General features: G+C 38.7%; 1 protein-coding gene across 8 annotated transcripts in view; it reads left to right on the forward strand.

Annotated features, from left to right (window-relative positions):
• The first annotated feature begins 256 nt into the window (after nt 1–256).
• CFAP74 (cilia and flagella associated protein 74) overlaps nt 257–15735 on the forward strand; it is a 38120-nt gene continuing 22641 nt past the window's right edge. For 3 of the 8 annotated variants that reach the window (XM_030508206.1, XM_030508207.1, XM_030508208.1), the window contains exons 1-17: nt 257–522; nt 990–1140; nt 1232–1322; nt 2625–2768; nt 3525–3623; nt 5178–5282; nt 6389–6562; nt 7135–7245; nt 8082–8184; nt 8936–9093; nt 10234–10603; nt 10993–11166; nt 11495–11613; nt 12611–12677; nt 13104–13193; nt 13941–14114; nt 15379–15553. In XM_030508206.1, the coding sequence (XP_030364066.1) occupies nt 1017–1140; nt 1232–1322; nt 2625–2768; nt 3525–3623; nt 5178–5282; nt 6389–6562; nt 7135–7245; nt 8082–8184; nt 8936–9093; nt 10234–10603; nt 10993–11166; nt 11495–11613; nt 12611–12677; nt 13104–13193; nt 13941–14114; nt 15379–15553 (2278 nt within the window). In that variant the 5' untranslated portion in view covers nt 257–522; nt 990–1016. The other 5 variants (XM_030508210.1, XM_030508211.1, XM_030508212.1 and 2 more) reach the window with 5 other exon arrangements.

The raw sequence follows: 15735 nt of genomic DNA on the forward strand, positions 1-15735 counted from the left end.
TAATGTCCTCGGATCTCTCAAGTGCCAGTCATCCTTTGGGAGCTCACAGAAATGTATAAAAACACTTGCCAGTCCAAACGGGAAAGATGCTGTGTATTGTAGTAGCTCGTATTTTAACTTACACTACTAAAAATAAAATCATCGTCAAGCAAGAAAACCCTGATCAACTGTTCAGCTGTTTCAAATCTCTGTAATTCATTGGCTCGATTAAACTCATGAATACCCGCCCTGTATTCTGCGCGCTGATGAAAGGGCAGGTTGAGAAGCGGGAACCCATTGAGGGGAGTTGCACTCGCGCTCTGTCAGGAGGCCCCGCCCGGAGCGCACCACCACCCCGCGTGGTAGGGGGGTTCACGGAGAGAAGCACCGCCCTCCCGCAGCGGCTGCAGGGGACGCGCTCCCTTCGGCGCCCCTGCAGCGGTTTGGCCGTGGTTTGTTCCGTTGCCGTGGCAGCGGCACTAACGGCCGCCGGGCGCGGCCGCGGAGCTAAGTGGCGGTGGGGACAAGAGCTGGGGCTCTGAGGTGAGGGCGGGGGTCGCCGTAGTGCCCTGCGGTGTAGCGTGCGGGTGTGCGGGGTGTTGCTGCGGGACAGGGGGGGTCCCGTGTGGGGATGGTGTCTTGGCAGCTGTTGTTGGCTTGTGGTTTCCTTGTGGAAGTCCTTATGGGCCTCATACCATGCTGTAAATTTTTAATTTACCCACAGCTCTGTTGTGTTGGTGTTGGAGTTGTGCTACCTGACAGTGCGGTTTAGCAGAAAGTATTCGGGCTGCTACTGGTGTGTTGGCAGTGTCCTTTCTTCTCTTATAAGAGATTTATTAAAGTGGATACTCAAAATGTGTGACCGGTAAAAAGGTGTGTGATTGTATGCAGTTCTTTCACATGCATTAAGTACTATTAAGTGCTATTAATTCATCTTAAGAGATAGTCACCGCTATTGTGAGTTCCTGGAGATTATATATCTATAAAACATGAGCTCTTTTCTTTCTCAGCCTGGTTGTTTTAAAAGAACTACCAGTATGGAAAATAATGAGAGCAGTTACAGTGAGGCAGAAGAGCAAAAATCTTCTCTACCATTTCTGGAAGAGGAAGAAAAAGAAGACAAAGCTGGTCAGCTCTCTAATGTGGAAGAATGCTGGGAAGGTGAAAATGAGGAATTATTTTGCTAGCTCACCAAAAAAAAAAAAAACAAAACTATTTTAATATTTTAAGTACCTGTTTTAATATCTGTTAGAATCCAAGCTTGAAGAAGAGTTGACTGGTGGCGGCAAGATGGGAAACAAGGACACCTCTGAACAAGTTGGAGACACACACAGTTCTAGCATGTAAATAACTTGTTACCATTTCTAACAGGACTTCCTTTATAGTGTTAACTTACCTTTTCAAGAGAAGGTTTGGTTAATTCAGCTATGCATCTGTTGTTAAATTAGTCATAGGCAATACAGAGCTCTCCACAAAAAAATAAGTTGATTACTGCTATTAAAACAATGAGCTGAGTAAGATAAAGACATTTTTAATCTGAAGCTGTTGTAGGTATGTACATAGAACATAATGATTGCACCACGTTAATGCGGGCTAATTGGCTCTTCTCAAAGGAGTGTTACACTAACCAATTTACACTTCTAAAACCCAGCCAGCTCTTTGCAATGATGCATGGTTTTGGGTTTGTATTCCTCTGTGCTTTTTTTGAACATCAGAAGCTGCTCGAAAAAGAGAAGCTTGTCTGCTGAAGAATACCAGTGCTGGGTTGTCATTTTTCTTAATTTTTCTCAGTGGTACAAAAAGTTTTGTACCACTGTGTAAAGTCAATTAGCACAGAATTGGTATGATGATAGATTATCACTACATTGATTTTTATAAGTAGGTGATACAGTGGATTTATTCCTGAAGTAGTAAACTCACATGTAACAGAGGTCATGAATGAACAGGAATTTAGTGGTTTGAACGTGGCCTTAAGTAGTTGCTTTACTCTTCACAAAGATGAGTCCACGTTTTGGCTTGCTTAGACAAGACCATTAATCTTTGCCCTGGAATGACTTGGCATGATGAAAAGCTCCAGTAATGGTTATTAATATATGTATGTGGGAAGTTGTGTAGCACGTATACCTACTCCAGTAAATGTTGACAGTGTTACCATTATCAACAGAGAAACTCAAATACACCAAAATGATGTAAAAGCCCCCAAATGTTCAGACTTCCTCTTGGTATGTGTTTAAGCAGACCAAAATGGCAACAGAGATTAGCTCACCCCACAAACCCATCAGCTGTATATAATGTTTTAAAATAGTTTAGAATGTTCCCTTGAAAGTTTGGAACTATTGTTCAGGAAAAGTAGAATCTGCAAACCCCAGCTGTAATCAAGAGGGCAAGACATATAATTAATACATTAAATGTGGGTCTAAATGTTCAACATTAGATACCCAAGTCTAAAAATCTTGGGTTAAGTGCATTTAGGTAAACTTGTACAGATTATGTTCCTTTTTTCTGTGTTTATAGTGGTCATATTTGTTACTGTTCTGCTAGCATAAGAGTAAAACAGAAAACAACCCTCAGATGTGTAAGTGGATGATGTGTAAACTTCACGTAACTTTTCCATTTCTCATGTTTTCATGTGCTTCAATTCAAAGGAAAAGCTTGGAACACAATTTGGGTGACAATAATATTCAGGCCATGAAGCATAAAGATAGAATTTGCTTACTGCGCTTACAGAGGAACCTAAAAGAGCTCAATGACATAGCCAGAAAAAAGGAACTTGAGGTCCAAAAACACAGGTTAGTGTTTAAGCAAACATAATCCATCAGCATAAATCACCATCCACTACTGGGATACTGCATCTCTTACAAATGTTAGAGTTTATAGATTCTTTTCAGGACAGTAATGTGATGCAAACAATTGTTTAATATAATATATTCAATATATCCCCAAACCCTTGTAAGGAATTCAGGAGCAAGGATAAAGTTTAATTATATACTTGAAAAAATGAAACACAGAAATGAATGTTGAAGAGGAGGTGTTTGGTCTGGGAGAATTCGATGTGAATTAGATGTCTGCACAATCCTGCTGGTTCAACAGTCGGCTGGAAACATCAGGTGGAAAATTCATTGTAAACATTTTCTTAACTGTGATGGAAATGATGCATTAGAACCAGTGAAGATACTTTAAGCACTCAAAAATGAGTGTTTTGCTATGTTAAGGTCACAAAGATGTTTTTTAGCAACAAATATATCTGAAGAAAGCTGATGTAAGAAGATGCTGTTTATGCTGTTGTCTTTCTTGGTAATATCTGAATTATGGATGAAGTCAGAAAAAACTCTTGCTACTCTTTTCTGGATTTTTGGAGAAAATGCTTGATGTTAACAAGGGCTTCTGAAGAACCTCAAAGTAAGATCTTAAAAGAAAAGGTGGGGGGTGTGGGGAGTTGGAGACCTGAAGGAATCCTGCCTGTGAATCTTGCTTCCAAAAGGAAGAGTTTCATCAGGAAGAGTAAAGAACTTACAAAATATGAATAATCCATTTGTTTCTTGCAGAGACAAGCGGAGTACCTGTCAACTGCGGATCAAGATGCTAGCAAAGCAGCTGGATTATGTAGGCACTGAAATAGAGAAAGAGGAGGAGGCTGACAACGTGTAGGTAGAGAGTATTTCTGGATACCAAAGATTACAGGCATTCACTAGGCTTATCTGTGTGGAATTAATGAATAATGGTGCATTGGCTTGGGAATCATTAATCTCTAGGCTTTCTGGGCTAGAGGTAATATTCTGTTGGGTAAATCAATGCAGAAAAAAATAGGAATGGATAAGAAAGAGGCATACATTCTAAAATATAAAAACAGTAGGTTTTTGAATCAGCCTAGCCCACTCCTGTCAATTAACATTTATCACGGTCACAATCACTTCTGTTCAATGTGACGAACCAACACCAATGTGCTATGGCAAATTTCAGAGGTCATGGTTTTGCTTCTGGCAATTATTCCAATCAGGATTCATATATACCTCTCTGCCATTTCTTTGGTTGGTTTGTGTGTTTGTTTGATGTTGTGAAATGCATGAATGCCTCTCAGGAGTAGTTCTGCATACAGGAGCTGTGATGAGACACTTTTGCTATAAAGTGGGAGGCAATTCACTCTGCTCTTCACATTTGGTTTAAATAGAGAGAAGTGGGTGGCTTGTGTACCAGGCACCAGTGTATTGTGAACAAACTTCATGGCTGCATTTCATGACCTGTGTTAATCTTCAAGTTAGTGTATTGGTGAATGATTAACTACCAAAATGGAATAGCTGCTTAATGAAAAATGATTGATTGAATGCTAATGATTGAATGCTAATGAACCAGCACTTTGATGGGTGCTGGTACTCCCTGTTCAGAGACAGTCTTAGTAACAACAACTGGCAAAGACAGATAAGCATTGTAGTTCTTATGCTTATGATGGGTCAAATTGTGAAGTCTAGATATGCAGAAAAACAACAATTGTCACAATCTATTATATTTAGCAAGTGAATAGTGGAGTAAAAAGACCTGATATATTTCTGGCTTACACAGCTCAAAGGCAGCATGTTTTAGCAATAAAGAAAATTCCAGCTACCGTCAGCATCACTGATGCCCAGTACAAAAACTCTGAAGTTCAGGTACTAACTTGAAGTAGAAAATCAGTTTCCAATGTTAATTTAGAGGAAGGGAGTTGATGTTGAACATAGTTCACAGTTGATTATGTAGTACACTGTCTACTGGTTTTCCTGGATAGAGAACACCAAGGATGATAAACAACTGTGTGACAATGCTGCCATTGTAAGCGAAATATGTGGATTATTGTAATACCTTTTTAAAAGCGAAATCAGTCAAAGTTCTCCAGGTTCACCTGAACTTATTTTCATTAATATTAGTACTTTTACTAGTGAGAAATGAATAGTCGCATTAAGTTACAGGTCTGTGCTTTTGAAATCAATCCTCCTCTGTACATTTCAACCAAGGTGTAATGGTTTAAAGGAAGCTTCACTTTTGAATGAAGAACAGACACTTAGAAGGCTAAATAAGAGACTGCATAAGTTAGAGGAATTCTAATACATAAATCTCAGCCTTAAAGCTATTTTTCATTGTTGCTGATCTTGGGAAGGGGGTGTATTATTTTTTTAACCTTTATTAGTTCCAGTTTCTTGCTGATTGTTTCTTTGTAATGTTAACAGTGCAGCCTTGTCCTGCCTTCAGGCGGTGCGCAGGCGACTGTGCACTGAACTGGAGCAAGAGAAGGATTTGGAGTTGAAACTTGCTTTGACAATAAAAGACGACACGTAAGTGGGGGAATGAGAAGACAGTGTGATGGGAGTTAATCTTTATTATGTTCTTCATATCCTGTTTAATAGATTCAAAAGTTAATCGCTACAGGAGTTGTTTATAAATATTGAGCTACATCATTTGAGGTCATGTGAGGTTGGCTGCAAGACAAAGGACCTTGAGAGCAATTTGTAGCCTGAACAGTCCATTGCTTAGGAAGTGAGTTGCTGTGGCTTAGCCCCTGAGTTAGTTTTGCACACATAAATGAAGTTTTCATTTTATTTGGGGTTATGCATAAAATGTGGACCTAAACAGGTCTCATTTTAAATGGAAACTGAGCTGGACTAAAGTAAACGTGCCTGTGATACTGATTTCTAAGCATAAATACTTCCTTTACAGGGCATAAAGAAAAAGATTGAAATTGAGAATGATGGAGACATTGTAGTGGTCGTGTGCATGTTTATACTAAGCTAATATTGCTCTTTAGCTGCACATACTAAATTACTTATATAGAATAAAACTGTCTTGCAGAAGGCAACAGGCGAGTGCATTTGTTTAAATTTTGACACCAGAGGTGGTACTACGAATGCCCCTACATCAAAGGAGGAACACAAGCACCAGCTTATAGATGTGCTTAACCAAGTGGTTAACCAGAATACAGAGTGTTCTGCTGCAGCGTTGTATAACAGCTTTAAAATGCTTGAGCTCTTTATTGTGTGATTAGGAATAACTGTATTAATCTGTTTACAGCTATCTCAATTCCTTCAGCAAAGCATGGAAGAATAAAAGCTATGGCCTTTCCCTGAAGTTATTTACTGTTGAAGAAAAAGCTATTTTTCTATTTTTTCTAATTTTCTAATGTGAACTTGAAAAACAGAACCTCGAGGGTTTTTTTACTTTTTTTTGGCTGATATTTTTGATGTCTTTAAAATGAAATATAGTATTAGATACGAGCCTTGGTCTGAAAGGTACAATACAGGGTATCATTTACAATATAATTGAAAAACATAAAATAAAACATGGCTAGATTTTCATTCTCTCTGGCCTATACCTGCTCAGGAGCCTGAAGTAAGTGGAAAAAAGTCAGCATTTCAGTGAAAACAACTCATACTTTGTTTTAAAGGCTTGAGATGTGGCACATAGAAACTGAGCAGGGAAAATATGAAACCCTCCATGAACAACTTAAAAAAGATGAGGAGGAGCTAGAGATGAAATACCAAGAACAAGCAGAAGTGCGGATTTGGGAGGCAAAAATAGCAGCACTGCAAGCAGAAAAAAATCAGCAGTCTAGAGCAAAGTAAGTGCCTAGAAGACAGACTCTGCTTCCTTTCTCTGCATTATTTTTAGCCAATTCACTATTTCAGGTGTTGACAAGATTAGTTAATTCAAATACTAGTGGTATTGTGTTTCTTAGCTGGGTGTTGCTTCAGGAACATTTTATGAGGAAATGGAATTAAAATAAGAATGTCCATAGTATTGCAGTTGTGCAGGTAAAGACTTCTGAGCTATGAAAATAAATCTGCTAAAGACAAACTATGAAAGCTTTTTGTCAAAGGAAATGAAGTTTACTAGATCAGACTGACTGTGTGTGTCTGCATTGCTGTTGGCTGCCAGGACCTTCTGAACTAATGATCAAGTTCACTGGGGTTTCTTGGAAAGAAAGCAGACACCATGACACCCCTTATCAATTTAGCTATGGGTTTGGTGAGAACAAGACACTGTACAGGGTGGGGAAGGGGAAAGGCAGAGACTAATGTCCTCCTTCCAGCGCATATTAATAAACTCCCCAACCCCACCCTTAGATGTCATTGTGTTGGAATCAAGGTTTCCTTAGTCCTGTGCAACTGTTGATTTGCCTGTGTTTTGTAGAAAAGAGAAGGAAGCCCAGAAAGAATATGAAGAAAAGCATAAAAAAGTACTTGAAGATGCCAAAAAGAACCATGAAAAAGCAGTTTGCTTTCTGAGAAAGAGCATGGCAAGGTGATTGTTCACTCCTTTTCTGTTATTGTACATTCTCTGGTGCACAATACTTTATCCTTTAGTCTTTGGAAAATATTAATTTTTCTGCTAGGTGTATCTTGTTTTAGGCTTGGAAATCTGCCACAGTACCAGTGCTGTGAAGCACTCAAATCTTACATGGCACAGAGAGACTTGGAAAGAAGAAAATCCACTCACTGTCCTCAGACAAACTTCAGATTCCTTGTAGCTGAAGGGGCTGTCTCTTTGAGGTGCAGAAGGGTCCGACTATTTGTAGGCATTAATAATAATTTGAAACATATATGTATATATATGTATACACACACACTCTTTCTAGTTTACCATTGTATTAGCTGCAATATCTCAGGCTTGATCCATGCCCACATATTGCTATCTTTTAGAGTTCACAGAGTTTCTAGGGTTTATTTTTTATATTTATTACTATCTTCACTGTGGGTACAAGTGGTTGGCTTGTATAAAGTTCACTATGTAATTGTTTCAGTATTGGCTATATGAGCAACACCTGAGTTCTTACTTTATTTTAGTAACTAGACATATGTTATCATGTGGAACACATTCTTCATATTCAAAATTTAAGGAAAAAAAAAAGTTGTTGAGCAAACTAGTTGAAAGCCTGTTGGCACTTGGAGCTTGAGCAGTACCGTATATGGAAGACTCTTCCAACTGTTCCACTTTACCCACACCCAGCAGCGTAGTAAACACAGAGGCTTACAGGAAGAATGTTTGGTGACATTGACAATTACTACTTGTCAGGTTAAACATTCTAATACTAAAAGCTTTACAGGATATGAGCCTGAAAGATTTTACTTTGCTTACAGAATTCGTGAAAAAAATGCAAAGGAAGAAGTGAAAACTCAGGAGCATATGGAGAGAAGGATACAAGCTGTGCTTTCCCTGAAAACCAGCCTAACTTCCAATAGGGTACTGCTGCTGCTGTGGCTTAGGGAACGAAGAGATTGACTTGTTAGACTGCTAGGGTTTAATGCAAGTAATTTCAGTTTTCCTGGCAGAATTGCTGTGTGATGCTGTCAGATCACCAACCACATCTCCTCAAAGTGGGGAGAATTTAACTGTAGGAGTAATGGTGTTAGATTTGTATGGGCAGATTTTGACCCTTCTACTTATGGAGTTTATTCTGTCAACAATCTAATAGTTCTGGTAGGGTAGCTCCCTTGCAAATGATGCATACTACAAATAAGGTCTCTGAAAACTCAGCCAGAAGCATTTTCAGCTCTTTGGATCCCAATGCGGAAATGCTTCATATGGAGAAAACATATGGAAGTAAAAGAGTTACTTAAGAAATTCAATAATGTAAATTAAGAATTTCTGAGCTATTCTGCTTTGCTCTTCTACTTATGTTCTGTAGAATCTGAGGGAATGATCTTAATTTAATACTGGTTTGATTAGAACTGTGTCTTTGTATCTTTTCACATTGCTTCCTTGAGTAGCATTTCAAGGGCAGGCTAGAAGGGTATGGAAGTAGCCCTGACCTCGTTAGAGCTTTCTGCATCTCAGCACACCATGACTGCTGTGTATGTTAAAAACAGTAAGTTCTACTTCAGAGAAATCTACCACAAATTTATACTTGGGTAAGGGGACCGATACTAGATTCTCTTTTTGATATTCTTTAGCACACAACTCAAATATGTAACTGGTTTGTATGGCTTCATAGGAAAAACTCCAAGCTCTCCAGGCTTGGAGCAAAGCAAAGGCCTTAGAGACAGAGAAGCAGGAGATGAAAATGAGGGAAGATATCCTAGCGGAAGGAGGCAATGCTGCCAAGGAAATTTTTCTTCATAAACAACTGCTAAAGCATGAAAAAGAGAAACAGTAAGTATTCATATCTGTATCTAAGTCTCAGCTGCTTACTGATGCTCATGCAGGAATATATTGGAGCTCTTAGCCACATTCTGAAAACGTGAACATCTAGGATGCTGTCTCAAGGGAGTAAACTCATGCACTGTATGTGTGATATTTGTAGTCTGTTTTAAAGTGATTTAAACTTTGAGCTTAGGTGTATTATTCAGAGAACGAAAATTCTAAGAACTAAAGGACCCCACGTTCTATGAGTAGTGCAAAGAAGATAAACTACTCCAGGAGGGAAACTCAATGAACCTAAACTGGATGCCTGAAGTAACTGTACTCTCCTTTGTGCTTTTTCTGATTGAAATTACTCCTCTGCCTTTGTAGCAAAGTTGATAGGAATGTACCTGTATCTCACCTGAATTATTGTTTTCAACCACTTAAGATGAAGATTTTGAGCTAAAATACGAAACAGGGTGGCTGAGGTATGTGTTTCTGCATGCTGGATAGCCTACAAGGGCAGTAATCTGTAGCAAATGTTAGAAATTTAATAAGTAAAAGTTCAATAAGTCTTAAGTTTTGACTAAATAAATCTTAGCTCTTAACAGCTGCATAACACCAATTTTGTCATCCCTAAATATGTTCTAAAAATCATGTTAATAAAAGAATCATATCAGTTTGTAGAGATCTGCTGGAAATATCCAACTCTATATTCAATCCTTTCCACCTTGCTTGCTTTCTCCCTTTCCCTGTTTCCTTTTGCAGGCCAGGAGAGATGACAATTTGTTAGTTTTATAGTTAGCTGTGTCGTGTTTCTCACAGCAGATCTTTTCTAATTTCATCTACCGTCCTGCTAATCTGCTGAGGAACTGCTTAGTTATTTCTCCTTGGGCTCTGCCTTTCTCCTTTTCTGTGAAGGTATATTCTCAGTGTTCGCTATTTCAGCCTCAATATATATTTCTGAATTATCTGCAAAAGGAAGTAACTTTTTAGTCCACAAAAATGTAAAAATAGCCCCTTGATCACCTAGTGTCTTGACACAAATTACCACTGCATCCAATTTAAAGACTTTCTACTTAGCTTAAAGACTCAAAAGAAACTGGGCTATAGTTGCTATCAGTAAACAACCACAGTTGGTTTAGTATTTCTTCCAACATTGGATTACAGAGCTTTTAGAGAACGGCAAAAATCAAGAAAAATTGAGATTGTTTCTCAAATTCTGCAAGAAAAAGCTTCCATTCACAAGCAGAGAAAGAGCCAGTCCTGCACTAAGGCAATAAAGGGTGGCTGTAAACCTGAAAACTCTTTCCCGTGGAGAATGAAGACATGGCAGTACATCAAGAAGGCCTGCAAACATTCAGCTGGAGCATCAGCTGCTTCCTCAGCTGATGAGAGAACTGCTTCTGTAGGAGAGGTTTCTGCAGAAATACCCCACGACGCACTCAGTGAAAGTGGTGAAGATGAGGAAGAGAGGGACAAGATCCTAGTACAACCAGAGTTTCCAGGACTTTGGAGTCAGGAATGTGACTTGCACAAGGTAAATATTGTGATATCTCTTAGAAGAAATAGAAAAGAAAAAAAAAGTGGATGAGGTCCTTTTGTAATTGACTCCTCGTGAACTTAGTCCTTACAAAAAGCTTCGTTTGCCTCTCTAGTAGTTGTGGTCATGCGAATTAAAGACACTGGCAAGTGCTGTTTTGGGAACTTTACTTAAAACCAGTAATTATCTATTTTACAGTTAAAAAGCAGACTTTAAATCAGCACACAGATGCAGAGATTCATATATAATGACTGTTGGACACTATTCTTGTAGTGTTTGTTTTCTTAAAGAGAGAATGATACTCAATTTTAGTTTGGACGTATGTGAACACAAACTGATCACACTTCCTGACCATCGTGGTGATTTTTACGGATGTTCGTTATTAGATACCTCAAGAAGAAATGGATCTAAAGCAACTGGCTACAGGGGTAGTGAAAAAAGGAATTTCTGAGAAAAAAATGGAGGAATTCCCAGCTGGAATTTTTCATAAACAAATATTTTCTGGTCGTGAACATAAGGGATGTGCTTTCTATAGCAAACCAAGCTGCATTCATTTCAAGGTTAGTGGTCATTCTGCACAGGATCTCTGAAGATGATGTGTGTATCTACTGTATATGTATACCAATGTCTTGATCAAAATTCTGTTGCACTGGGAAGAAAAAGAGAATTTCTTGTTGTCTCTAATAGGTCTTTAGTCAAACCTGAAACAGTACTTGCCTTTTTCTCTAGCAATCTCTTAGGTAAAGAACAGCCAGATTAAATAAACTACTTAGTTTTACTGCTTAGGTCTGTCAAGCACAACTATGGTAAAAACAGCTGGTTTTGTCATTACATGTGTAAATGCTATTTCCTGTAATTCACACCAGCTGCTATGTTTGGTATTCCAAGGATTTTGATGTTGGTCAAGTCTACAAAAAGAAGATAGTTTTGATAAATACATCCTACAGTGTTAATTGCTGCAGACTAGTGGGAATCAGTGAATGGCTCAAGGACTTCATCAGTGTTCAGTAAGTAAAATTAACTGTAGTCTAGTTGCTTGTTTTACCTTTGTACCACAGTAGGAGATGTAACCAAATTCTGTAGCAAGTGAAATAGATTTCAGTAAATACATCTAAATTGTTACGTTCTGTTCCCGTGTGATGAGGAAAAGAACTGTGTCTCAGAGCTGAGAAACAGGAGGTTTACAGAGCCTGAGCTGCATGTCATTGGCTTCTATAGTGGCAACAGCAAGGGAACAGTCCCTGACCTGTGGAAAGCAGCATAGACCTGTGGTGGTTCCCAGCCTCAACAAGTAGAAAGCTGTTTTCACAAAAGTCAGACCATTTTAAAAAAGGGTAAAGGGTCTCTGTTGGTACAAAAAGGTAAAAGGGGACCCAAGTTTCTTTCTAGGCCAAGGCAAATCTTCCACAAGCCACCATCCTTCACAGCATGATTCTGACTCAATGTCCTGATGGACATTTTACTTGTATCATAGAGTCGATGGAATGAGGCACTGAAATGAGTGGCAGTTTCTATTCAAGATAATCTTGACACAGTTTGCAGCAAGCAGCACATTCTCTAATCGTTTGCAGCTACCTGTTTGGGTTTTTTTCTGCCTCTTCATTTCCTCTTTGGACAGGGCAGATGTTACAGAGCAACACTCAAAATGAGTAATGGCACAAGACTACTTCCTAGTTGTTCGAACAGGTGTTGATGATATTACTGAGCCCCAGCTTCACCTGTTTGGCTAGAGTTTCTTCGTCTGTAGCAGGAAGGCAATAATTCTTGCCTTTTAAAATCACTTTAAGACTTTCTGAGTAAAGCCTCAGTAAAGAATCAGCTTTTGTACTTTTACAATTGCAGCAGGGTTCTGTAGCTCATCATTAGTCTGTCACTCATTCTGACTTTTCTAAGTAATTAATGCAAATGGCGGGAAAAAACAGTAATCTGCCATTGTTCCCAGAATAGGAGCTGGATGTTTCATACATAACTCTAATTTGGAGTTTTATGTTAATTATCTCGTAGTTTTGACCCACCTGGCAAAATGTCTCCGGGAATGTCCTGTGAGGTAGTGGTAACATTCAAGCCAATGGTGAGTGCACCTAAGTGCTAAGTTACACAGTGATGAGAATCCTACTATAATCCACTGGTCTGATTAAAAAAACGTTAATTTAACTGTTAACGAGGAAACAAAATGCCTTTCTAGAAAAGGTATTGTGGTCCTTGGACAACTGTGTGCATGTTGGAGCTCTGTTGAATCGTAATAAGGCATTTTCTAAGGGCATGTTTTAGAAAACTGCCTTTCGCTAAGTGCTCCTGGAGCGTGTTTTGAAACTTGCTCCAAATCAAAAGATTTGTATCACCTGGCTAAAGCTACCAAAGACTTTAAAGTGGAAATGTAGAATCTGTAAAGATACATTTAAAAATATTTAAGAATTAATAAACATATTTTTTCATCAGATTACGCAGGCGAAATCTGTGCAAAATACTTGGTTGGGATTTTGTTTTTGTTTCCTAGATAAATGAAACTCTGGAAGGAGAAGTCCTGTTTATGGCACAGACAGGTTCTTTTGCTGTCCCACTGAAATGCACAGCCAAAAGATGCATTGTAAGTGACTGTCGAAAATTGATGACACGATGTTATGTTGTGAATGGAGGGAAGAGAAATAGTGGCTGGAAATGAGGGTTTTTACCTTGGATACTTTTGAAATTCCATCCCAGACCTGCAGTACTTTATTCTTAACTGTAATATTCTATGTAGACGAAAATCACACAGTATCTTTCTATATTTTCTGATATTTATAAGGAGCATGTAAGATCTCCTTTCTTTCAGCATCTCAAAATCTTTTGAGAATGCGATAATGAATTTTAAGTAAAGAACATTATTTTCTTACCAAGAGATGGATCTACAGACAGCGCTAAGCTTTTTTAGCTACCTACCTTGCGGTACAAACTGATATGTAGTCACTGTATGATGTCGAATGCTGCTAGCATTCCAGCTTGGTGCTAGTAGAACCATTTTTCTGTTACACAAGAGTAGCAATGTTGAATTGGTATGTAAATATGACCTACTTCCAGAGTAACTACCTGAAGACTTATGCAAGCTGCTACTATGAATAGAATTTAACCTGTTTTTTCCATTGTCATACACCCGACTGAAATGGCAGTTTAACAGGATGTTGTAATGAGGTGGCTTCTACAAAAAGGCAGGAGGATACCCACAGTTCATGTCATTGTTTGATACCCTCTTTGAAATAAGAACTTTGAAATCTTATTCTTGAAAAGGTGGATGCGTATTTAATGGACACTGCTGACTATCGAGGACAGTAGTAATTAATGGTTTATCTTTCCACAGCTGGCACTAGATAAAGAGCTCCTTGACTTTGGCAGCCATGTGGTGGGAGAGACAATTTCACAGACCATCAGCCTGACAAACAGTGGAGCTTTGGGAACAAGATTCAGAGTTCGGATGTCAGCAGGTGATAGTCATAGAGGCAGAGCAACAGCAGAATCTGCTCCTGGAAGAATGGTGGGTTAAAAATAATTTCCCTAAATTAATAGAAACATTCCCTTCTCCTTTGAGGGCTGTTACCTGAAAACTATAGTAATAAATAGTGTTAAAAGAATTGAATGAAGACCTCTCAAGCCAGTAGTGGAATGAATGCAAATTATTGTAATGTTGTGTCCTGTGGAATGTCCTGCATAAGGATGAAGCAGAGACTGTTGAAGAAACATACTAAAACTCAGACATTTGGTGCAGAGCGGACAAAATGTGTGGTGCTAGACCTGCTATTCATTGTTCCTACAGCACACCAGTTCCAAACTTGACAGGAAACTGAGGAATCCTAAAGCTGTACTCCTCCACCTATCATATAATTTTAAGTGAAAAACACCAAAAAGAAAAAAATCCAAACAAAACCAACTACCCACCCACAGTGGTGGGAACTCATGCTTTGTAATTCCTGTGCTAATGACTATCACTGTCATGAATGTTCCTTTTTCCTCAAGCGTCTCATGGGTAGTACCCATAAATAGGTTTCACAGGCCCTTGAGAGACCATATCACTACCAGGTTGCATGTTGTTGTTATGAGGTGCTTATGTGTTCTTGTAAATGCAGTGCAGACACTTCATCTTTGTTCCATCAGTGCAGTCTTTAATTGCTTTGATTGTTGAAGAGCAATTGTCTCAGATGGTTTTCAAAATTCTCTACTTGATAATCTAATCAATTTTTGAGTTCTAAGAAAAGGGTTGACCTCTGGAAACACTACCTTGAATAGTATGTACAGTGAAACTGTGGAGCTGCTCACCATGGTGTTCAACTCTCATGCTACCCTTAAAAACATGGTTCAAATAAAGAATTCATGAAATAATATTGTATCCATGGTTCTCCTTCTGTATTCTGTCTCTTGCAAGTGTGTAATAAATAGAAACCTAGCTTTAGCAGACTTAGTTTTGACATAGAGCTTCCTGTGCTTCCACAAGAAAAATGTTAATTCCGTTAATTGTGAAATAACTGACACCATGTTGTATGGCTCCCGTTATATCATTTACCTTTTTTGGGCAGCCAGCAAAAATTAAATCTGCTCATTGATAGAGGTCTAGTAGAATCTGCAGTTTTCAGAAAGTGAAAACTCCATTTATAATGTGGAACATTATACATTTTCTCTATTTATAATGTGGAACAGTTGCAAGAAAACGCAAGTCTGATTTGCAACTACCTGATAAAATTGGAGCTGGTGCAAGCTAGGTGAGTAGTCACAGTAGAAAACGTGTTTTCTGTGTTTTCTAATAGGTTACTCAACATCTCAGTGACTCTGTCCCTGAAAAGGAAGTCAGCAACAGTCCTGTGAATTCTGTGGCTGAAATGAAGGAACAAATTGGTCCTGACTATAGTGAAGAAGTGACCTACTGTGCAGTCCAGGTGGAGCCACAGAGGACTGAGACCAGCCTCAGCAGGAGCTCCACAGGTAAGACAGCTGGTCTAAAAAATTGGCAGTGCAGTTCCCAGGTAAAGCATTATCCCTTTGTAGAGTTTCCTGTAAAGAACTGTGGAATTCAGTTTGCAAAGTTACTCAGTAGATTAAGTAGTTCATCGTTCTAATAGTAATGTTATCTTTCTTTGTATGCTGCCTCACAAAAAATGACTAAA

The sequence above is a fragment of the Strigops habroptila genome, chromosome 16 (assembly GCF_004027225.2).
Source record: "Strigops habroptila isolate Jane chromosome 16, bStrHab1.2.pri, whole genome shotgun sequence".
Taxonomy (NCBI): domain Eukaryota; kingdom Metazoa; phylum Chordata; class Aves; order Psittaciformes; family Psittacidae; genus Strigops; species Strigops habroptila.